General features: G+C 40.6%; 1 protein-coding gene across 1 annotated transcript in view; it reads left to right on the plus strand.

Moving 5' to 3' along the window:
- The window catches only part of LOC137294266 (inversin-B-like), a 50850-nt gene extending 36580 nt beyond the window's left edge, over positions 1–14270 (plus strand). The window contains exons 9-16 of the mRNA XM_067825273.1: positions 3079–3245; positions 6887–7859; positions 8885–8943; positions 9211–9303; positions 9798–9982; positions 10329–10456; positions 11609–11818; positions 12305–14270. Of these exons, the coding sequence (XP_067681374.1) occupies positions 3079–3245; positions 6887–7859; positions 8885–8943; positions 9211–9303; positions 9798–9982; positions 10329–10456; positions 11609–11818; positions 12305–12384 (1895 nt within the window). The 3' untranslated portion in view covers positions 12385–14270. The remainder of the gene's footprint in view (positions 1–3078; positions 3246–6886; positions 7860–8884; positions 8944–9210; positions 9304–9797; positions 9983–10328; positions 10457–11608; positions 11819–12304) is intronic.
- Positions 14271–26446: the final 12176 nt, after the last annotated feature.

Genomic DNA, 26446 nt, shown 5'->3' on the forward strand with positions numbered 1-26446 from the left:
GCAGGTTCCCCCTCTACATATCCCAACAAATTAGTGTAATCGAATACTGGATAAAGTTAATAAACATGCCACCCCACCTTTTACCGAAACAATGTTATGATACGATGTTATTGAGCCACCAAAGTGGAAAACAGAACTGGGCATCGGATGTCAAAAACCTTCTTTTTTCAACTGGATTTAATAACATTTGGTACGACCAAAAGGTATTCTCGCCACCACTGTTTTTAAAAATATTCACATGAAGACTAAAAGATACCTATCAACAAAAGTGGTTGGGAACTATTTCGCTATCAGCAAAATGTAATTATTATTCAATGTTAAAAACCCACATTTACACCGAAGGTTATTTATCATGTGTAAATGTCAAGAAATTCAGAATATCATTGTCACGTTTCCGTTGCTCATCCCATGACCTAGTGATTGAAAAAGAGAGATTTATGAATATAAAAAGAGAAGACAGAGTATGTAAATATTGCACTAGCAATACTATAGAAGACGAATATCATTTCAACATATGTCATATTTGGGATTTCACTTCCTCCGTAAAGTACAAATTCTAGTACTTTTTTGGTTGAGTCCCATTTGGAATTCGAGCCCGCACCCTCAGAGTCAGGCACCTAATCGCCAGCACAGAAAGTCAGCCGCATAACCCGCTCAGCCACTGCGACTTCCAATGAAAGTCGGACAACTGGTAGTCTAGACTGCGTACTTTGCCTACTGAGGAAGTGAAATCCCAAATATGACATATGTTGCATTTGACCACTTCCTAAGAGGCATCGTGAATATCATTTCCTTCTTGTCTGTCCAGCATATGATACTCTCCGTAGAAAATACATGAAAGAATTCTATTTTGTGCACCCGTCGATTGATACATTCTCCTCGCTGTTGACTTGCTCAAATGAAAAGGTGATCCAAAATATTGCAACTTTTATTCACAAAGCTATGTTATCCAGAGAACTATTCCACAAATGAGATGTATAGGGAATATACACACATAAATATGATATTTTAGAGTGAGTAATTTGGCATGATACTATAGTATACTTAGTGTGATATATGTATATGATTGATATGCCATGACAAATGTTATAAGATTTGGTATTTAATATGTGATATGATATATTATATGACATGATATGAATGGTATAATGTACTATGATAGGTATAGTATGATACGATTTCACATGTTAAAATGTATAGATTATGATTATAATATGACATGATATGGTACCATTTGATATGATATAATCTAAAATGACGCGATATGGCATTACATGGTATGATATGAGATCAGGTTTTCATATGATTTTATATGATGTGTAATATGATATGTCTTTACACTATTGGCCTGTGGCCTTTCAGTATTGAAATAAACATAAAGTAATTAACTTGTGAAATAAACCCCTTCACCATCCCTACCTTTACAGAATAACAGTCGGACGTGTGTTATCTGTCAGTGTCCTTCTGTTTGAAGTCAAAGCAGAAATATTCTCTTTCTGCAAATATATATCACGCGCGCGCAGACACATACACACACTCATACATACACACACACACACACACACACACACACACACACACACACACACACACACACACACACACACACACACACACACACACGTTTATTTACTCAAAGGACGTCATCTGCTCCAGACGTTTTCTGTTAACTGCATATATTAACATACATAAGCAACACATTAAAGAGACAACATTCCTGTGACTGTAAAAATAGTCCACCCAACAGTGCCACTTCATGTATTATACCTCTAGTTGAACGTCCTCGTGGTATTTGAATTCAATGTCCCGTATCTCGATTAGTCTCCACCAAGATCACTGGCAATATAACAAATACAGACTACGGTGTTGAACACCTGGACACTAAACCACCCTAGACCTGTAGTGCCAGTGAGTAACTTGATAGATGTCACTGTCCCATGGGTGTAAACGATTTCCCATTTGATGTGTGACAATCTTCATGGCTTTGTTCCTTACTGTTGGCTGACGGTGTCCTGTGATATTGTATAGCGAGATAGACTAAAGTTCGCCATTTTTACTGGGTGAATACCAGTCGTCGACTGTCTCCGGTGAATTAGATATAGTCATCGAAGCATGAAGAAATAACGGTAAACGTGTGTGCTGTGTTTAGGGGATTTGAAAGTGACCTCTAGGCACCTGTATCGAATTGTATAGGTGGATCACGGATTAGTGTAGGGGTGGTGCAACGTAAATGACGGAAAAATTTCGGAAACAATAGCACGTTTCTCATTTGTGGGTTGGGCTGTGTAAAAGTATTTTAGCAATATCACCTCGTTGTACTCACATAATGGGATTCTCATATAGTGCCTTTGTGCCTTCACATACTATGCCTTTGTACTTTCACATATTGTGCCTGTGTCTCCATATTATGCCTTTGTCTTCACATAGTATGCCTTTGTGCCTTCACATATTGTACCAATGTCGGTTATCAAACCGGCTTATCCCGCGTGATGAGTGAACACCTTTACCACTAGTATATCTCTCTGCACTCTGTCGTACAAACCCTGAAGCAAACATACCCAAGAAAGCCCATGCAAGTCTAGAAAATGAGGCAAGTCTAGATTCCCTTAACTTCTGGAAATGAGAAAGTCTCAGGGCTCCCTTTCATTATATTTGTTGGGGTTTTTTTTGCTATGAACTTTTTTCAGTAAGATATGTTCATTTCAGAGACTAGTTATTAGTGTAATCGCTTTGATTTCCAGAGGAAATGCGTTGGGAGTGTAAATTGAGTATATATATGCAACAGCATTGCACTATCCATGTGTACGCCGTATATAAGTACATTCATTTCAGTTGAAATGCATTCTTGTAAATTTCGTATACACTTCTTGACTAGGTTCCACCAACATCTACAAACACAAGACGTATTTTCACACTTTAAAATACCCACCATTGGTTTGTTTAAAGCGCTACTCATTAAAAAAAATATTCTCTGTCACAAGATCCAAGATTTGGTTTAATATCCTACTCTGAGGTAACCAAAGAACGAATCTATCTATGTTCACGACTGCTATAACAATGAAGCGTGGTGTGTTACAGATATTGTGCGGTTCTTCCTGGCCCAACGTGAAGATGAGGATGTCGTAAACCTATCCAACGACGACGGTCGAACCTGTCTACATATAGCAGCGCTAACCAATAACCTTAATATCTGTAAATTACTCTTAGATGCTGAGGCCAACGTGAACTCCGTCATGATGAGCAAGGTACGTCATTGTAAACTACCTTGTAGACCCTTATCACATCATCGTAGTGATATCTGGAAAGAAAACGCTGTACACAATGTCAGCACCATGCTTTACTAGAGTTCGACTAAACCATTTCGATAAACTACTCAACTCAACTAAAATCTCGAAAGACTATATTTCAAATTCAAGAAATATTTTCATTTGTGAAATTTAGATCAACATTTTTTCAGAGCACAGGTCACAAGTCACATGTAATCAAGGTTGATAATTTCCTGCAATGACAATCACCATCAAGTACGGAAATAAGAACATGTATTACATGAATAAGCTAACAACAGAGTTACAGCCATGGACATACATGTATATTGATCTGCAATATTGAATATTGAACAGTATTCGTAGGACAAAACAGAAGGAAGTTTATATTAATTCAGGCAACACCTGGAATTGCTAGACATAGCAATATATATTTGAAATTTGCCTAAACCGACAGTTACCTACAATGTCATATTGCTCTTCCAAGATTACGAAATGTTAACGTTAAACACGACAGAGAAATGGTGTATTGGTTAACTCACCGCTGTTCTACATCGACATATACTCCATGCTACACTTGACATTTCTTTCTTTTATGTTTCGTTTTTTTTTAATCAATAGTCGATGATATCAGTTAAGCTCTCCTTCCTGGCGAGAAAGGCATTCACATGAACTTGTACCTCATGCTCGTGTCCAAATACCCCTGGCTCAAAGCGTATGAAGAGTGCTCATTGAAATATTTATGATTATTGCGGGGTAATAAATTCAAAACGTCAACAAAGAGCATAATCAGAGTCGTCTATAACTTTATCATAGTTGCCACGATCATCTGTCGAACATAGGCCGTAAAAGGCAAAATAGAGATATGTTTAATGTGAATGGCCGCAGTTTTTGTCCGACATCAACACGGTGATATGTCATGAGTTTTCATGCATGTACTACGAACCTTTCGTAACGTTTTTATCAAGACTAATTTTCCTTGACCAAACACACAGAATTCATCAATCTGTCAGTTCTTATCTTCGTCAGCCAAAGGCCAATCAATAATTCAAGGTATGATAGTAGACAATGGTTGTAAGAACAATAAGCCCGAACGAAGTGGGATTAATGGTAGGTCGATGTTGGGATACGGTTGTGATACAGCCAACAAGATAAGCTCAACACCCCACGACCAACCTCGGACGCACACTCGATGCCACAAGGCAGGGGGCAAACACGCCAGTGAAAGGAGGTTGACTGATTCGTTTAAGGTCATGCCTGGTCTATTTAAAACACCATACTTTGCTCCATTCATTTGCAGTTACCACGTGTAAGTACTTGTTACATTTTTGTCACGTTTATTTTAGTGGGATTATTTATTGTTCTGCGTCTGTGACTGGCGTTGACTTTCTGATAAACCTTAGTAATGAATATTGGATAATTGATATACGTACTTATCTGATTGGTTTTTGGAGTACAGTGTTATGGATTCGATGTTCTGTTTCTTTCGGGCGTTTATACTGGTTTTCTATGGGGTACTATCGACTCAGGTGGTCAGTTTCTGAAGAGCGCTTAGACATGACTCGTTGTCAACACTCAACTAATCACTTTCATCAACGTTATTTATAGGTGACTGTAGTTCTTTGTATGTTATTTGTTTCTGCATGTAATAGTTAAGCTCAACCTTGTCACCCAAGGCAATGTTCGATGACAGGAAGGGTACTGGACACAAGACAATGTTTTGGTGACAGGAAGGGTACTGGACACAAGACAGTGTTTCGGTGATAGGAAGGGTACTGGACACAAGACAGTGTTTCGGTGACAGGAAGGGTGCTGGACACAAGACAATGTTTCGGTGACAGGAAGGGTGCTGGACACAAGACAACGTTTCGGTGACAGGAAGGGTGCTGGACACAAGACAATGTTTTGGTGACAGGAAGGGTACTGGACACAAGACAGTGTTTCGGTGACAGGAAGGGTACTGGACACAAGACAGTGTTTCGGTGACAGGAAGGGTACTGGACACAAGACAGTGTTTCGGTGACAGGAAGGGTACTGGACACAAGACAATGTTTCGGTGACAGGAAGAGTACTGGACACAAGACAATGCTTCGGTGACAGGAAGGGTACTGGACACAACATAAACACCGAGGCTGCTAAGAACACAGTGAAGCATTGTCAGTTTGACAGTGCCAGATACAAAGCAACTCTTTAAACATCTTCTGAGAGCCTTTATTTTGAGCCTTTACTGTTGGTATTAAAGGACAGCAGTCACCATGTTCACAAAATATACATTCTAGTTTCATCATTAATGACCATTCAAACTCAAACAGACACATTTAACAATATGAAAACATGGTGATTGGAGCTTGTGTACTTACTTCGTATTACATCCCATTACATGTACACTATCTGTGTGTTCCATTGGGGCAGATTGACTTTTTTTTACAAAAATGTCAAACGCTTAAACTTATGTTCCTATGGCAACAACGACAAGGATCAAGTGGCGGTGTGGAACATACTGTTCCGGCAGGTGAAGTAGGTTTCCACATGTAAGCCACGTTGAGTTGTATTTAATCCATCCAGTATTCATCGATTTAGGTTCCTCGGTTTGATTTATGGAGTGTGTGTTAAGATTATACTTGTACCTCTTATTGAAAACAGTCTGATTGCGTGCTTTGTTATTTCAAGTTAAGCATGGGCCACATGTGATTACAAAGTACCCGCTGACAAGTATCGGCCAACGGAACTATTCGTCGAGTGAAGTGGGAGATTGTATCTATGTAGGTTACTCACGGCTTGGTGAGGGTTAGGTCATTTGTCAAGACATTCATTCCAACACAGGTAATGCTGAGAATAATGCTCCTGTATAATTAAATGGCTTCCTCACAATGACAGAATACATTTGTAATGCAGTAAAATGCAGTATTTCAGAAATCAATCAAATCAATCAAAAACGACTGGGCTTCTTACTGAATACATTCCAATTTCATTACTTTGACCCACAGTATTTATGTGCAAATGATGCCATATGGACATACCGTTATTGTTAAATCGGATGATGCATAAATTGTACTGGCAATAAAACCTTTACATTATTTAACGTATATTGAAATTTATAACATCCAAAGACGCGTTAAATGCCATGATGCAGTTACGTATTGTTGTCGAAAGAATCCATGCTAGTGTCAGTGTGAAAATGCATTGTATATTTCACCGCCGTTGGCAAAATATAGACTAATTGTATAAACTGATGTTGACTAAGACAGTGCAGTGACATAACTTGATTCAGACTAGCAATGAAATAAACATTATAAAAGTATGTTAGGACAATAGACTAGCTAATACGATTGGCTGGAGTTCGCTTCCCCGTACCATGTACAGCCTATGTATCATATGGCCGCATTGTACACCATTGTATTGAGTGTCGTAGCTTGTATTAATGCATGTCGTCGTCAGAGTCGGGTTCCAGTTGGATAATATCATGTTGCAGTGCAATAACCAGGATTCATTGTTTGTGGTAGAAATAACAAGGCAAGGAAATAACAGAACGGGGACGAATACACGACCTTGTCGACTCTTCTCTTCACCACGCAAGGCTTACATTGTAGGTTAGTATTCACATACCGTGTTGTCATTTCCAGGGGAAGTACTATACACCTACAGACGCTGCCCTTCTGAAGGGACATAGGGAGACGGGGGACTATCTCATCTCCAAAGGGGGTAAGAAAGGGAGCTTCATTACCAACGATGCTGCTATTATCATTCAGAGAAACCTTAAGCTCAAGAGCAGACTAAGGCCGACTTCTTCAAAAGGGAGAGTCAAGTCGCCAAAGAGAAGGGATTCGAACAGGTTAGAGGTGCTGTCACCAGAGAAGGTTGAGCCGCGAGAAGAGACAGAAGAGGTTCGTATTGAGAGTGAAAATGTGAAAGATGAGGATTCCAAGCCTGCCCCTGTTTCAGCAACTGTGAGTTTACAAGCTCAAAGGAAGCAAACACCTGAAACTAAGGATGTGAAGACAACGGACTCAAAGAAAACTGAGAATACATCTGCAGAGAAACAAAAAAGTCAAAATGGAACAGTTGATTCTGTGAATAATGACAATAAATCGTCTCCTCACAGGAAGGGGATTTTGAAACCAGCCAAGGGAAACGACAAAGAGAACGCAGAATCCATGGGGTCAAGCCCAACAAAACAGACAAAGAAAGACGTGAAAGATGTGAAAGGTGTTCCTCAAGTCACAACCACCAATGGTACAGCCGATACGCATTCTCACAACAGTGTGGATTCTGGAGAGTTTTACCGGGGCAGCTCACAAAGAGAGAGCCACTCGTCTGAACCACGGACTCGGTCCCGGATGTCCAAGAGCAGCCGAATACTGGCACAGGAGGTACAGGCGAGTGTGAGGCGGTATGAGGAGGAGAGGCGCGCGGTCAGGGAGTATCACCAGTTAAGGAGGGCGCAGATTTACACCGGCCCCCTGTACGACATCGCCCTCTTCAGCAGCAGCTTCCACCAGAACAACAGGGAAGAAGCTTTCGGTACTCATGACAATGACCGGCCTGCTAAGAGGCAAGCCTCCTACTCAATGTCACATTCCAGTGAACACGTCAACGGTAAGACCACGTATACGTAAGTTCTGTATGACATCATAGGGATTGAATGTGGTTGGATGGAGTCGATAAGGAGCCATTTGTAAGTGACAAGGACTGTTAGTTAATGACAGGGCATTGTTTCGGTCACTGCTTGAAAACATGCAATGGTATTTTCAGGAATAGATCTTGTTTTCTAAAACAAATCCAGGTGGGTTGTGAGACTGGATGGACCGCAGGAATAGTTCAGGAAATGTAGAACCCAACACCTTGCTTTACAAATCGATTATAAATTACCGCTAACCCCTCTTCCGGGCGAACCCAAAGATGGCGTTTGGGGTTTTGAGTTTAGTCAGTTGTCCAATAAGGACAGGTCAAATTGTAATGGCTGCAACACAGTCCCATCCAGACGAAACAGATGTCCAGGCTGACTGATCGACTGACCAGTGTGGCTGGGTGTAATATACAGATGAGAAACATGACCCGTCATTGCAAGATGATAGGGCACGATAGTTCCATAAAACACGCTGCCGTACTGATTGTTGGCACGGTTGATGGTAGGCTGTAATGTCGAGGGACGCAGGCGAGACAGAAGGTACTGTTTTTACCTCGTCGAGTAAAGAAATGTGTATCTGAAATAAAAGAGAAGGTTATTTCAAGGCAGTGGGAAGATTTCGCCCCGATTGTTAATTTGCACGGCATTCGTTCATTACTATAGAATACTGTAACGGATCTCGAGGGTTTTGCTTGGGTATCGCATTTTTTTCAGTAGTAGGTGGAGATTGCCAGACAATCACATTTCTTGCATCATTCGGTACATAAACGTTCTTACATGAGGAGGTTGTAATTGTATAAACCTCTCCCGAGGCCACAGCAGATGTCATGCTGTTTTCACATTCTGCGACAATAGTAAAGTCAATGCGTCACCATGTTTTGCAAACTCTCTTTTAAATTTGTAATTTTGACATTGGTATTCGCTATGCACTCTGTCACATTGGATTCTCAGTATGTAAGTTTGTTAATTCATGTTGTTACATATCACGTTGCAGGCGACATGGAGTTCTTGTCTCGGACTGACGATCACACACAGGCGAGAGCGTCTGGAAAGGTATTCACTGCGTTTCACTTTTTCGTGAACCCGAGAAGATCCTAGTCAGTGTGCAAAATAAGGAGTTCAGGTGGTCAGATTTGTATGATGCAGCCACACACCGTGCCTGTCTTGATACATACATGTAACCCCATTACTGTAGAGTATGACATGATGCTTGACTACCGCTATGTTCGGCTTGAAGGATACATGTAGTTAGGTTTCCTGATGTTCTCAAAGCTGAAATAAGTAGACCGGTATTGTATTGTGACAGTGTGCATGTTTCAGGCACAGAGAGCCAAAGTGAAGTCAGATTCAAACCTTGCAAGACAGCCATCATTAACGAGGAAACCAAAGAAAATGAACCAAAAATCCAACGAGGTCAGTCTTTTAAATGCATCTTCTATGGCACAGTCTCCGAACACCATGCTATTGCTTCTGGCGCTTAATCATAATCCTATTCTTATTACCACGGATAATCCAAGCTGCCTGTTAGGCGATAGGTTAGAGTCACGTGACTTTATCCAACCGGGTACCCAGTTCCTGCTGGGGTAATTTTGAACAAGCATGTTCTTTGTTGTGGGCCAGGACATGTACTCTAACGGTGTATGTACCCTATTGTTGTAACCTGGGACTGCATATGTTGTTCAATTCCGTCTACCCATTGTGGTAACCCAGGCCAGTATATATTGTTTTTATTACGTTTACCCTATTGTTGAAACACATGGGACGATAACGCATTATGTTACTGCGTCTCCGCTACTGTCGTAACATGGGGACATAACGCATTATGTTATTGCGTCTCCGCTACTGTTGTAACATAGGTACAGTATATATTGTGTTGCTACGTCTACTCTGCTGTTGTTACACCACAGGACAAACAGCATAAAGAAAAGGACGTTGAACACCTGGCCAATCAGACCGAAAAGATGTATACTGACCTCAACAACAAGGCCGCCGCCAGTGTCCAGTCTGCCAGACAGATGAACAATGAACTCAAGTCTTCCTTTGACCAGGACGCTAACAGATGCAAGAGGTCCACACCACAAAACGGGCATAGGTAGGTTAGGGACAAGAGCGCTACGCCACAAAACGGACATAGGTAGGTTAGGGGCTAGAGGACCACGACACAAAAACGGGCATAGTAGGCAAGGGCATTATGCAGAGGTTTTAACGAAAAGAAACAGCTTTATGCACACCAAGCCACCCAAAGTTTTGAAGACAACAACATATATTATTGGAGCAAGAGGGAATCTGCAAAAGTTAGCATACGATTTTACGAATGATTCTTTCAGTATTGACTCGCAAGCAATGTGATACTTGATGAAGCGCCGTAAAATGTCCATGTGTGAAGCTGCATTACCAATACCATAAAACTGAACGATAAAACACCCATTTATCTTCAGTACTGAGAACGAAACGAAGAAGAGTCGCAGGGAACGACAGAGAGATGAACAGAAGCGCAAGGAGGAGGAGTTCCATCGTCTCCTGGTCAAGGCCTACAGACCGGACACCAGCTTGTCGGACCAGAAAGGTAAATCCTAACTACGGCCACGACTTAAATCCTAATGATGGATCACATCAGTCCGCTGCTTTCTTTTCCCGCCCAAGTCTGCAACAGTCCTTTTAATTGACAAGTAGTCTTGTTTGGGCCAGAATATCAAGTGCCTGACATCATAAACCTGGCGTTGCTGAAGGCCAGCTCCAAATCGTATCTTAACCAATGGTACCAACTCGCATGATTCCGGGTCAGAACGGAAAGGTTTGAGCAGTGAGGAAGCTCCTGTTGGAATGTAACCTTGGACTCCTTCCACAAGACTATCTTAGCGTTAGGATGTAATTTCCATTCTTAACTGACATTCTTTGACAGTGTGTGTGGTTAGGATTGTGGTCACTGTTGTATGAACGACGATTTTGCTGCTTGGATTGACAAGACACCAGCGTGACTTTCAGATGTAGTATTTGGGAGGTAGAACATCGATCGTATAGGTGTGTCTTTGGTTCTATTCTCAAAGTGGTGACACGATCCTACTCTGTGTTACAAGTCAGACGTAGCAGTATTATTTCTACAAAGGGACGTCCTCACGAGCAGCCATAAATCGAACCATTTTTGTCAAGAGCAACCAACGAGATGAAGCTTTTTCTGTTTCTTATTAACGCGCTCGAAAACCAAATATTCTCTGAAATTTTTCTATGATGACAACTTAAGACATAATATGGTTTGTATATTTGATCAGCCAAGCGTCGCAGAATTGTGTTATCCCGATGAGGATACCGACATATACAATTTGACTTCTTCTTTCTTTTCTTGATGAATGTGACACGTGAAGGTCCCGGAGTAGAATAGGTCTTCAGCAACCCATGCTTGCCGTAAAAGGCTACTGTGCTTGTCGTAAGCGGCGACTAACGGGATCGGTCAGGCTAGTTGACTTGGTTGACACATGTAATCGGTTCCCAATTGCGCAGATCAATGTTCATGTTGTTGATCACTGGATTGTCTGGTCCAGACTCGATTATTTACAGACCACCGCCATATATAGCTGGAATATTGCTGTGTGCGGCGTAAAACTAAACTCACTCACTAACTCTTGATGAATGCACCACGGTAAGCTGCCAAACATTCTTAAACACAATTGAACACACTGCTTTTCTGAGTATATTACTGCTCACCTGTACTGTTCCTCAGGTAAAGATGGATCAGGAAGAGGTAGAAACTCAGCCATGGGCCTAACACGGTCTAAGACCATGGTGTCTATGCAGGGCACCCCATCACCCTCCAGACCCGTGTCCGTCTACTCCAAGCGTTCCACCGCCAGTCAGCCACGGGCCTCCAGACCTACAACCACCATCATGACCCCTTACGGCACACGCCGAGTCCCCACTGGGGAACAAACAGGTACGTCATGAAGGTCACGCCTTACTTTGACACGGAGCATTGGGTAGTCTAGTTACTTTAGTTTAAACACTATCTACGCTGCAGGTTCCTTCACGGAAACGTTTTGTGAGGCTCATTTCTGGTGCCTTAACTCTTCTTTTCCGAAATCTCTATGGACACTACTGAAGATGCGAATGATTACAAAGAATGCACGTGTGACGTGCCTTGATTGGTAAATGTGGTCTTCACAGTACATCGTGTTTAATCCAGAGTCCGTACATGGGAGTAATGTGTGTAGTAGGTATGGAGACAGTGTAGATACTAAGGGGAAACACAGCCGGTCTGACGGTCCCATATTGGTTTTTCTATTTGATACCTTCCAAATACCTCCAAGGTCCTGCATCGGGAAAGCCTTCGTGTTTATTATCTAACTGAAATACTGCTCAGAACCGTGAAAACTGATCTACCTTTTCCTAACACGTTCTTCCCACCCTCTTCACATTCCAGCCCTTCCTGTTATTGACACGAAACAAGACGAGAAGACGAAACAGAACGGAAAACATCCCCTAAAGGAGTCCGAGGTTTGACGGCACTTGGTTCTATCTTGAAGCCAGCTGGACTTCTGACTGTTTATTAAAGATCTCTGTGATAATACTTATGACTATTTGTGAGACGCCTAGGGCTGAAAGTGTGTGGAAGAAATCTTATGAACATTCGTGGATACAAGATGCATTTTCAAATCAGGTGTGTAGCTAGGTGTGTGATGCATAAATATAAACAACAGTTACAAAAGTTTTTTTTCTAAATATTTAAACTGATTGAAAGTAGTTCTACTATGTAGATACAATTCATTGTCTGGTGCTGACAAGTACGCACTGTTGTTTGTAGACAGTGGTGACACTTCTTCAAATGTACAGAATCACTTCACTGTAATTTTGAACAAATGTTTGCAGAAATTTCATTCAATTTCCCACATGCTGCAGATTAGTATTAAATCTTGAACTTTAGCCTTAGATATTGATTCTAATCTGATTCTGATAGCTTTAGATATTACTAGGCGGAATATTCTCAGAACGATGAGTCGACTGGCCAGTGGTACACATTGTCTCCTTACCAAGGTTTCGATTCAGACATAGTCCGATATGTTTCGCCCACTCGTCCTTTGAAAGCCACCTGACCTATAATTATAGAACAGGAACGACAAAGTGTGAAAGTTGTTCACTGAACCATTATTTGACATTGCCTTGCAAAACCGATGTACAGAGGACTGTTTCATTACCGACAACATAATGTTATGTTTCCACATAGTGTTTTCTATGGAGACGTCTAGCTAGTTTGCCAAAGATACGCCCTCAGCATCACTGGTGCCAAGCCCCTGTAGAAACAGCATTAATCAGGTTAGAACTTTGTATCATTTCAAAGCCATGGTAAGTTCTGGCTGCAGAACTGTTAGAGGTGGTACTTCATGCACGTGCAAAGTTTAGGTTAGATGTATTGATCTATTGTTTATTAAGACCCTCCACCTTTATTTTTACAATTGAATTAATGCATACAGAAAGAGAGTCCGGATGATCCTGGTTAAGCTCGGGTTATTGTGTTTCTGCCATGGCTAGAACGATGTTGGTCAGTCTCGTCAGAGTCATTACAAAAATCTACATTTTGCACTATTATGATTATTAACTAGTTTTTAAATGTCTTAAAATCCGATGATTTGCACATCGTCAGATTCACAATGGAGTGATCCGCACAGGTCGTAGCCAAAAAGGAGTCTTGTGTTACATAACCATCAAGTTTACTGCAGCAAATTGCTGACCTATTCTGAAAATATTTTTTATCTTTAATCATTCTAGAAACATGGCCTCTGCTATGCTGACTGACCCCGAAACTCATGCATTATTAGTATTCAGCGTCTGAAATGAACACCTATCAGCAACTTGAAACCACCTGATCTTATTGGCTCCACCGATCCAATCCGAACCTGAATGTTTTGCGTTTTCTATCACTTCACGGTTCGGAACTACTATTACATGTTCTACTGACCTTACTCTGAGCTGAGGAAGGACTGACTTTACATCATGACAAAGCAAGCATGTACAACGGTTGTACAATGTGTGCTAATTCAGCAACCGTCTCTACCAGTACACGTTCATTTGGTAGCTTCGCTGCAAATTGTTGCGTTGATGGTTGTTTTGCATTCAAATTAGTATACTGCTGAATCCAAAATAGCTATGCAAGTCTTTAGTTATGCCATCTTCTCCGACGTTCCTATATACCTACATGTATATGCATGCAACGTGTCAGCATTGACGTCTTTCGTTGTACACATCGGAATAGCCAAAGCATTGCCCATCGTGTGAAGTCGGGCTGGAACCACCAGTTCGTATACTGTCGATATTACTTGATTTGATCTATTCGGGTAATGTAACGAATATTTGTACATACTGTTAATTTATAATACAATATTTCCAATGAACTGGTTGTTGTTATTTCAAACACGCGTTAATGTATGTATTTTCCCATACCTCGGGGGTTTCCGGACAACGTGTCTGTAAGTGTCCACATGGCGATCTTATGTTACCAAGGCAACTTGGAATGTTGATGCATAATCAACATGACTGAGGGACCACTGGTGCCGACCTGCAACCAGTTGATACAATATTGCAGTTGTCCCTCTCGGCCTGTACGTACAATGGCTCACTAACAGCATTCACAGTCGTCATATACGTTCTAGAGCTTCACCGACATGGAGTAGCTATGGTAACGAGAAGGGTGACGGATAAAGGGGTGGGAGCATGGGTTCGTGTATTCTCGATATACATATACAAACATCGAGGGTACATACCTTAAAACAAAGGGTAACAAGGGTAACAGGAACAAACATCGAGGGTACATACCTTAAAACAAAGGGCAAGGGTAACAGAAACAAAAATCGAGGGCACATCAACCCATAGGCCCCACGGGACCAGATTACAACGTATTTATCTTACCGAACACCCCAGTGTTAATTTTAAATTGCTTGAACCACGGACACAGAACTCTTACTGTAGCCATCGCTACATTTGGCTGACAAGAAAAACAGATTTAGAGTTATCTCCCTTCCATCGATTTGCATTCGCAAAACAAACATAGTTGCCGTACATCATACGTGATTCAGTGTTATTCGAGATAAAGAATTACTACCACGAAGTCGCGGATGGGTTCAGCATTTCCAGCGTGGTACATAGAAAAGGTTACTTGCTTGTAAGCGGGGTACATAGAACATGTTACTTGCTTGTAAGCGGGGTACATAGAACATGTTACTTGCTTGTAGGCGTATTACATTGAAAATAATAGAAGAGCGTTCAGCCAATCAGAAAACATGTATGTGTGAGATGAGGTGAGGTAAAGGTTCATGCTATCAACCACTTGCTTCAATTATCACAGGCCTCTATGATAAAGTTAGAGTGTGTGTGGTTGCAGCTTTCAATGGGTTTAGTTCATCCCATACATTAAGAAGAAGCTTCGCTAAAACAGATACACAACATTCCTGTATGATTATGATTGCGGTGGGAGATGTGGATGCTGGACAGAGCTGTGTCCCTTTGGCACACCAGCTAGTATGATTATGGGCTCTTATCCTGCATTCCCCGTGAAAACGTTTCTTGGTGGGCCAGTACCAAGACTTGCCTTTTACGAGAGTGCTTCCCTTCAGGCGTCCCCTACCTGTGGCTGACTTTTCGTAATCTGTCCCAAGCGAGGTTCAATCTATTTCACTCACTCACCCGTTAATGGTCTCAAGCATAGAAATAGACATGTGTACTGTAGACATATATTTTAAAACATTGGACTTCACTTGAAATGGGGCTATGTCACCATAATTACTAGGCTGCATAATTAAAGGTCACATGCAACTAAAAAATCAAACATAATTAAAACACATTTATCACTTATTCATGACATATAATATACATTGCTGCTTTTAAAAAAACAAATAAACAAAATTATACGCGTACAATCGCGATTCAAAAGTGCAATATTTTGTACTTGGGCTTACTTCCCCCGAAACGAAGCCCTCGGGAGACCCAGTCATAGCGGGTGGATATGCACTCAAGTGTAACGACGGCTTCCGATTGGCTGTTCCATTTGCTGACGTGCTGAGGGTTCATTGTGTGTACAGAAAGATGATCTGTTTGATGGGCATTTTAGAAGTATAGCCAGTCACAAGAAAGTAAGATTCTTTGTGGATAACAACTTCTTTTTGTGTACTTGATGCGTCGTTTCAGTATGGATTCATATTCTGTTGTCAAGCAAAATCATATACACCAAAAGAAGTCGATATCCATGAAGAATGTATATAGAGATGTTGGGTTTAGAAAATACATGTTCTCTGAATTTGCGCTCGATCCAATAAAAAATCATGTCAGTAGAGATGGTAAACTACTGCGTGGCTGGAATCTGTCATTCGTCCAAGTACAAAACAGGACTGGAATCTGGAGTTTGCACAAGTTTCCGTCAGATCCAGTCATCCGAATAAAATGAATGTAGTTTGTTTGCAACCCACAGACATAAAACATGTCATGTGTATCACACGTGCCCAATTGCATAATGTGGCAGACACGGGACTCGGGTGCACGAGTCATAAATCAACTTATTTTCTTTATGTCGTATAGTCTGATAGGTGTTAAGTCCAAATTGCACGTCGTGAATGATTGAAGCTGTGTATTGCACGTTGTCTTTAGCAGACAGGCAGACAGACATATAGGTGTGAATAAACCAGACACTGAGCTTTCTCTCTGACAGAGACTGCTTACCACAATCAACAATTTGTTTTACGTAACGAGTAGATTATGTACTTGTTTGTGTACACAACCAAGACTAGACTACTGCTCACGACCTCAGACGCTGGGCATGCATACTGTTTCAAGCTCTATTCACGTTGTGGACGCAGCGCAGCACAGCTGTTGAAACCAGTTTTCCCCCCAGCGCTGGGGGGAATTTAGTGAAACGTTTGAACTCCGATTTCGCGGGCTTTTTTTTCATCGCGTTTTTTCAACTTTACAGGTTGAATTGGCATTTTTTATGATTTGTTTCGGTAAGTGCACACCGAAAGGTACCAGAATCTGCAAAGTTGTGTTTTACGTTGCATGTGACCTTTAAATGTTTCTCGCGAACAATATTTCCAAAAGTGACGAGGGCTGTAGGACTTATTTTAAATTTGTGATTGAAAAACAAGGACGTGTGAGGAATACAGTTACATTCTTTTCTCTCAGAAATACAGCTTGGGACGTTTATCACGTGTATAAAGTGACCCGCCGATGCCCGAGAAACATTGCACCTATTTAGCATTACACTCCGAAAGCGCCGTGTGTGTGTGTGTGTGTGTGTGTGTGTGTGTGTGTGTGTGTGTGTGTGTGTGTGTGTGTGTGTGTGTGTGTGTGTGTGTGTGTGTGTGTGTGTGTGTGTGTGTGTGTGTGTGTGTGTGTGTGTGCGGCTCTTTTTGCACTAGACGGGCTTCATGGTGTGGGTTTCGTAGCACTCCAATAACATACAGTGTATTGAGATAATCAGTGCTTGTTGCCTCCCCTTATACCGAGCGGTAGGCAATGCAACAAGTTTTCAGGGCAAATAACAACACGACACTTGACCTGCACCTTGATCATATGCGGATATGATAAATTATTATCTTTACCCATATTTAACGTCTATGACGTGGCTGGGGCAATCCTCCAACCCTCCGATCTCTTAGTGGGTGCTTTATGTTAAATAGCCATGTATTGGTTGCGTCTCCCTGTACATGAGCATGTGCCTGCACTGCAACAGTATAGTGTATCGCCACATTGTATATTGTCAGTTTGCACACAGGTTCCTCTCAACTGCCGGTTATTGATCGACTATCATCGACGCCAGCAGAATGCGCAATGCTGGAGTTATCTCCCTTCCGTCACCGAGCTCATCAATCAGCGCACGTTTGAAGCTGATTCCCCTCCAAGCTCGCTCAGAGGGTAAACCATACTGCATGGTGCCATAAATGAAAATGGGGGATCAAGTCTGGTTTACAAAAAAAACGTGGGTGTATTTCTTTGAATCTGTTTTGTTGTCGTCATAGCTAGTTGTGTCAGTTGCATACGGTTGTACGTGAATAAGAAATACTGCTTCACGCATATTACGTTTGTAGGCGCAATATGAAGGAAAACAGCCAGCGCTCCAGTAGGACATCGGCTCAGTTGACTAGGGATCGTAAGGCTGACACTGTCTCAGCCGCATGGTTTAACATGTTTGCCTGAGATCACTTTTATAGTTTGTGGATGAGCAGGATACTGTGTCGCTGTATGCTCAGTTTGTATGCTAAGACACATAATCTGAAGCTAATCCTGCTTGAAAGAGACAAACGTATCTCCATGTGTGTGTGTGTGTGGATTGGCTCGGCATTGTTGCCAGTAAATGCCACCAGTCAATGAGGAGCAGCATGATCATACTTTGACTTGTACTGAGCACAATTCACTAGCTTCGGGCCAACGGACTAGCGTGAAGTCTGGGAGTGACACACCATGGTAATCTGTGCTTCTGATGGAGAGTTGACCCTCCCGGATGTATGTCTGCAGATATACAGTCTACTCATGTGTATGCATTACCCGAGCATCCTAATCCCAATGACCAGCCGTTAATAATGCAACATTCACTTCACCAAATCAAAGCCCAAAACGCTATATTATTATCACAACGGCCGTTGGATCACACTCATAATTCCTCCTCCCTTTCCTGACCAGTATGCAAGCCTTTGCGATAGCCAGCAACTCGAACTGTGAAAGTTTACTCTGAAAATATTCTGGCATTATATGCATTAAAAGTGTGAAATTCATAAACGCAAACCAGCTGTAAATGTTATACACAGATCCCTCCAGAACTATCTGTGTAAGTAAGGAAACAGTTATATAGGCGTTCTACTTTAAAGCTTGAAAGACGTGATTTTTGCATTTAAAAAAAACTGAAATCGAATCAGCTGCTTAACTGTCGCCTCAGCCCACGAGTAATCAACTGCATGTATTTCAGCTGAATCTGCTTCCATTATGAATAAGACACTCTGACAAGAAACCAGTCTGTTGAAATCGTGTAATGTATAGTTTGTTTCATCTTGTTAAAGATTAGTTCATATTGGAACAGTTAAATTTAAGTTAGGAATTTATGTTTGAAAAGTAAACCTGATTGAAATATATGTATTTTGAAAACGCCGTTGTAGCTTGGTGTCGTCGCCTTTGACCGCGGAGTTTACTAAAAGTTGGAAATAGAACCACCCCTTAAAATTAATTTGCAGATTATCATTTCTTCTTAATTCTAGCAAATTATTACATTATTGAGAATTTAAGAGGTGAACAGATACATGCAAATTAAGAAGGGTTTTGACAGGCCTTGCATGCACTTCCCTGAGGAAACAAGCCGGCTCGGAACTGTCCTGCCTTGTAAAACAGTCGTCTGGTTTTCATGTGAGGGTATTCATTGCAACAAATAATGATAGAATCTAATATAGAAGAGACCATTGCCAAGGGCGGTATTGTTAATGTACCATGAACACATTGAAGACATATTTGATTAATTATTCATTGTAAGAATACCGCCTCTCGGCCTCAAGTCGATGGAGGTTTGATAAGGAAAACCTCCCCGCAAGAACAAAGAGATCTAACATGTCTGCACGAGAACACATGCACGCCGTCACTGTTACTTTATCATGGGACTTAGCCCGCATACGAGTGATGTTTCTTAAACAGTCCACACAGGGACACAAATAATAATTCACAACATGAATGTTGTAGGCTTCACACAGTTAAAACAAAGTTTTAGATCTTTGGCATTTTGACAACATAAGTAAAACATGTAGATCATAAGAAGATAAATAGCCATTGAAACAAAGGGAATTTGCGAACTTTGTGAATGCACTGATGTGATGAATAACAAAATAGTATAACGTAAGTAAATGTAACTATGGATTCACACTTAAAACTGTATCTACGTATATGTAGAAAACAATGCGTGTATTTTTTACCAATTAGCTCGATTAATGGCCTGTCATGCAATACACGCTTTCATTATAACTTTTGCTTTAGAGAATAATTAATTCGGATAAATCAAAAACAAATAAATGAGTGCTAGTACACATATTGTCATTAATTTTAATTTCTAACAAAAAGATGATATTTTCTCGAGTACATGCACACTGATAGCTTTTGTTCATCTCAAATAGAAATCTAATATGTCACAAGAGTCTTCAGTATAGGAAGGATCTGACTTGTCTTCAAGAATATCTAAATAGATTTGCTATGGAAACGTCCTGCTACCTTCTTGATGTTATAATATTTGAACTAAGAGTCAGACGGTGGATGAACAAGGAAAAGTCTCCATGAACCTTAAATCTGCCATTCCTTCTCTTTACACGTCCAAACAACACTCGGAGGAATGAAAACATATACACGAAAACTACTGCACTTGAAAAACCGAAACAACAGTTAATTCGTATTGTTCAGTTTGAAACATTTAGGACACGCCTTGGTTTATGGTTCTTCACGGTATGGATAAGATATTTAGGACACCCCTTGGTTTATGGTTCGTCACGATATGGCTGAGATATTTAGGACACGCCTTGGTTTATGGTTCTTCACGGTATGGATAAGATATTTAGGACACGCCTTGGTTTATGTTTCGTCACGATATGGCTGAGATATTTAGCACACGCCTTGGTTTATGGTTCGTCACGATATGGCTGAGATATTTAGGACACCCCTTGGTTTATGGTTCGTCACGATATGGCTGAGATATTTAGCACACGCCTTGGTTTATGGTTCGTCACGATATGGCTGAGATATTTAGGACACCCCTTGGTTTATGGTTCTTCACGGTATGGCTAAGATATTTAGGACACCCCTTGGTTTATGGTTCTTCACGATATGGCTGAGATATATATTTCCGATGTGACGCTAAATATTGACTCACTCATTCATTCGGTCTATGGATGTTTTCAAATATGTTTGGTGTCAATGTGTTGTGTTCCTTTAGGGCGACCATGCTACCATGAAGAGTACGAATGGGTGTTGATGACTATGTGCGATTTTCCTACAGAAACCAAGTATACGTACATGTGGTGTTCCTACAGAAGGACACCAACATATGGTGTTCCTACAGAAGGACACCAACATATGGTACTCCTACAGAAGGACACCAACATATGGTGTTACTACAGGACACCAACACATGGTGTTCCTACAGAAGGACACCAACATATGGTATTCCAACAGAAGGACACCAACATATGGTATTCCTACAGAAGGACACCAACATATGGTATTCCTACAGAAGGACACCAACATATGGTATTCCTACAGAAGACGGATGCCTACATGCTGCATTCCTACAAATCAAGGACATCTACATGCGGCTTTCCAAAAGACTCTGGATGCCTAAATGTCTCGTACCTACAGAAGAAGGTTGCCTACATGTGGTGAGTACCTGCAGGAAAAGGATGCCTACATGTGGTGAGTACCTGCAGGAAAAGGATGCCTACATGTGGTGAGTACCTGCAGGAAAAGGTTGCCTACAGGTGGTGAATACCTGCAGGAAAAGGATGCCTACATGCTGCGTTCCTACAAAAGAAGCTTAAGGATGCCTTGATTTGGCGTTAATACACAACAATGATGCCTACAGGTGGTGTTCCTGCAGGAAAAGGATGCCTACAGGTGGTGTTCATACAGTCAAGGGTGCTTACACTTGGTGTTCCTTCAGTAATTAGATGCTGACATGTGGTGTTTATAAGGGCATCATTGCCGCTATCTTGTCTTCTCACAGGGCAAAGGAACATCTGGTTTTTACAAAGCAAATATGCCTACGTGTGGTGCTCCTTTTACGTTTGGATGACTTAGTAAGGTGTGACAGTCACTCTCTCAGGGCAAGGGACATAATCTAGAATCAAAATATTGGAACAAGACAGGTTAAAATTGCATCATCTCATTTTCTCAACATACAATCTGCAATGTCATCATCTAGTTCCTTCACTGTTTATCACCATGTCGAAAATCGGTAATTATTTGTTTTATACAATATATAACTTTACAAACAGCAATTTAAGTTTGCATCATTTGCGAAGAACTACTTGCATGATGACCCGCCACAAAATATGACTCAATTCATAAAGAAGACCGGTTTCATTCAACTAATAGCATGAAAGTTATCCCAAAGTTAACCCTTGTATATGACCTGAACTTAGTCTCACGTAATTCACGATCATATGGTGTCTAAATGGTTACCGAAAAAATCTGTGTTAATGCGCCCAGGAGTTCGAATAGCAAGAATTACACATGTTTGGATAACGCTGTTTATTTCGAAGTCTCCATTTTGTTCGGGATAAGAGTGTGTATCTGTTTTCACAAGTTTGAAAACCGGTGTCTGATTTAAATATGTCTTGCCGAGAGGCAATGCAAGGACATACTCAAAGAATCGCATACTGGGAACTGTATTTTTATTTGATTATCAGGTTACTATTCCCTGAATTGAATGGCAAGATGCACTCACAAATGAATGCTGTCATCACTCATAGAAGTCATATTATGAAATATAATTCGATTTTCCAATCAAAATAAATTAGATCTGCCCAAACAGCAGAGTCCCTTCTGTAAACATGGATTCTAACAGCCGAGGTGTCTTCATTGCTGCCAACATGCTGGCGTAGCCATGAGCTCAAACGAGGCTCTAGAAATGCATTTCATTGAGTGTCCTTCTTTGCGCAAACTTGTGAAAATTATCAAAACAACAAATAAACTGTAGCAACGTCCCTTGCTTCAAGACCAGGCTTCAGGCGAAACAATCAACGAATCTCACTCAACTCGATGAGGCGTAGTTTGAAAGATTAGGTCATTTTCCGTGTAGACGTTTTCAAATGAAATCCGGACGATCCGGAGTCGATTCCTTGCTCAAATGAGCTGTACCGAGCTATGAGAGGGATTTGTATGTTTACAATCCATTCTGTTTTAGCCTTGTATTAGATTAGAGCTTATTCATTTACACATTAGCTGTAGTTTAAGCGTCTCATGTGCCCCGTTTTTGACACCGCCTAATTCTATTACCATCGACTGTGCGGCACAAGCTTGGTCTTGATTTCATTTCGATCAAATGTAATAAAGAAGCCATTATATAGTCTCCTCGATCGGCCGGACAAATTGGATTCTACACCCATTTTAGCGGTTAAAAAGACAGTAAAATCTGTTCCAAGAAAAAGAAAAAAGTACGATCCTTTTCTGGAATAATTTGACAAATGAAAGGCCAAAGAAAACTGTCTCGGACCTCTTGAATATTGAAGCTGGCTAACGTTTGTGCTGAGCCCGAGGATGCTAGAAATGTTGACGAGTTAGAAATAAAGAATTTATATTTATTTTTTAAAAGTTCAAAGAGTTATAACTGTTGTCCTAACTATGTCCTTTAGGCAGCGTTCGTTTTTTCTTGTGTCGCATTGAAAATGTTCTTCCATTTCAAAGAGAATCATTTCTTTTGCCAGATAATTATTTGTGTGCATATCTTTGATTGAACGATCCGAGAAATTGACAGGACAAAGACCTGGTGTATTTATACGATAATTTCCGACTGGGGTCTTTTCACAAGTGTTCGAGACTAACTAAATATGTTGCAGACTGGTGTTTTGATTTCCGGTAGAACATGTTTTCATGAACAATATGTATATGTATAATATATATTAGTGTACATTGCTATGTAAACTCTCCTAATTTGCAATTACATTGAATAAACAGTGTGCTCATTTCTAAGCATGGCATGAAAAAAGCTCTGCTCTTACCATGTTGAAGAGGACAGTGTGCATTGAAATTAGTATCATGTTCAAGGTCATATGTAACCAAAGCAAGCTAAAACCTTGTGACACACACTGATTTGATTTGAACTGTAGTAATGATAATGGGATATGTTTGAGAAATAATCGACATTTTAAATTTGTGAAGTTATTGTAAGGTGCCACGGTATCCCCATTATGAGACGCAAGGTGTTAAAAGTGAGAGCACGTGCCATCGGGTTCCTACACAAAGACGCCTTGTATTCGAAATACCTAATACATCACACATTCCCTTAATAGTGGATTTTTCCTATCAATAAATCCTCTTGACATGTTGAATAAATAGAGTGAGGCCACTATTCACTAAACAGGGACTATAACCTTTCACGAATGTACTGAAGTTCGATATTTCACTAAGACTGGAAGGTTTCGTTACATTTTAAATTCCTTCTGTCTCTTTCATTGGATACCTCAAGGTAGGACACAAAAGGGCAGCCATCGTATTTCTGTCAGACTAGAACACTGAAGGTTTATGGTTAACCCGCTTTTCAACCAAACAAATCTCTGCTAAAATCGGAGTCGGTTGCACAATGAGCACATGTTTATGAATCGCTGTCAACTAGAGATGATACCAGGTATTGAACCTGCTCGGTTCTACTACTTGCACCGCCACAACGCCACACAGACACACTTCCAGGAACGTAAGCCTCAGTTTTAGACTTAAAAGTATAATACTGTGCTATACGCCATGTTATTTGAGCAGGAGTTGAGATTCCGACACGTGCAACACTGCATACGTTGTCTTAACTTGTAGTGGCAGATGGCCGACAGTTGTGGCGGAGTGATTATTCGTTAACCGTTTTTCAAAGGGATATATTCTTACCTGCAGAATGAAATAATTCTCAGAGTTAAATTTTAATTTACTATGTGTCGGGGTCTGATGAGTATGTTTCCGCAGGACACACTTAACATTCCGCGAATTTTCACTCTTTTGTCTTTATATAGATCCTGGTAGTTTATCGAAACTGATCATTCTCGATTTTGACGCTGTTATACATATTTATGTAACAAACGAGGGAATTCTGCAAACAGCGGAACCTGAAAACTCCTACCTAAACGTGAGTAGGTAACCCATGCATTTGGTAACCCGGGAGACTTCCCCAGGAAATAAGTTTCATGTGACAGTTACGTGAGTCGACTCGTATCTCAATGACGTTTCATCGGGAAACAATACTATGAAGTATTCCTTATCACTGTATTATCACAATGTAACTTGTTTGTTTCTAGACGTATGAATCTTTCACTTTCTTAACACCACCTGATTTGATACATACATGATGCTAAACACCCTGATCGGCGCCCACCATTATATTGTATCAAGAACGTTTTCTTTCAGTTCCATATGTAAAATAGTGTACATAAAACAATGTTGATGCTGAGATTTATAATTTAATATTTACATAGTCGTGTAAGTGTACATACACGTGACCCTCATGTAGAACATTCTGAAAAGAATAAATGTGGCAATGATTATCCTTTTTGCAGAAACAGTCTTCATTGTACTTACACTTTGTCGTTTTCAAAGTAAAGACAGCTCTAATTTTGTCTCCAAAACAGATATCTAACCCTACTTGTCTGATTCTCCTGTTAGTTTCTGCAATCGTTAGTTTGAGGTCTTCAGTATTACGTTGCCATGTTTGATACCAAAGGGCCAAATGGTCTGATAGTTTGCCTGCAGCAAAATATCTGAACGTGTGATGGAAACATTCAAATACGACGCAAATCCAGTACAATATCAATTTGTTCGTATACAACATGAACTTCTAGCCCAAAGAATCGTGCATGGCATCAGTATGTTTGTTTCCGGCCTAAACCCTTTGTCGTAAAATCGTACACATGTTTTCCAACATGACTCTTTGTCTTAGGAATCACCTATACCATCATTATGTTTGTATCATTTGTTTTAAAATTGTGTTCAGCATATCCGTGTTTGTTTGTAACCTGAACCCTTTGTCTTAATTGATCGAGATATGGCATATATCTGTCACTATTGGATACATTAGTCTGAAAATTCAGCACCTCTGTTAGTACCCAGTAATATTCAGAACAATGGGCTACACTGTCTCTGTTTTACTATCCAACACATTCCAAACCCACAGTTTGTCTTCTTGTTTCCCATGGATTACATACCCGAAGAACCTCTATGTTGGTAATCAAGCACACTCCTGACACAAAACTTTGCTTTTCCTTTACGACAAATCTGTTAACGGAATAGAACAGGCTCTAATTTGTATGTCCTACCTGTATATTGCATTGTTTTGCTACAACCTGGTTTCATCACTATATGATAATGATTCATAGACACGCGTTCATGACATTGTCTTAATTTCAAAATCGACTCTGCTTACAGTAGATATTTCCTAAGGAAGTTGTTAGATCTGTTAACAAATAACATCGTACAGCTGTAGTAATACTGAAACAATATATTCATGATGTAGTCACAATAGTACAATGGACTCTGCTTATAGCTTCTTCTGTATTTGTAAATAGAGAGAATCATAAGATGCAAGACATGACAGTTTGTCAGTAAACAAGCACAGCTCACAACGAATGTGATTGCCATGGTAACGTTGATTATGTTCCTATTGTTCAGATACACGCACTTTCAAAATGCTTGTCGAACGTGAACTAGTAGACATCTCAGGCTTTCATCTAGCACATCAGAGGGTCTAGTTCCTGTGTCTATATACTTATAGTCTCCCATATTATCCTGCTGTGTCGTTACTTCGATACACAATAATACCATACGAGATAATACGACCACCATGGGTGTAGAGTTACACTGTTCATTG

The sequence above is a fragment of the Haliotis asinina genome, chromosome 8, assembly GCF_037392515.1.
Source record: "Haliotis asinina isolate JCU_RB_2024 chromosome 8, JCU_Hal_asi_v2, whole genome shotgun sequence".
Taxonomy (NCBI): domain Eukaryota; kingdom Metazoa; phylum Mollusca; class Gastropoda; order Lepetellida; family Haliotidae; genus Haliotis; species Haliotis asinina.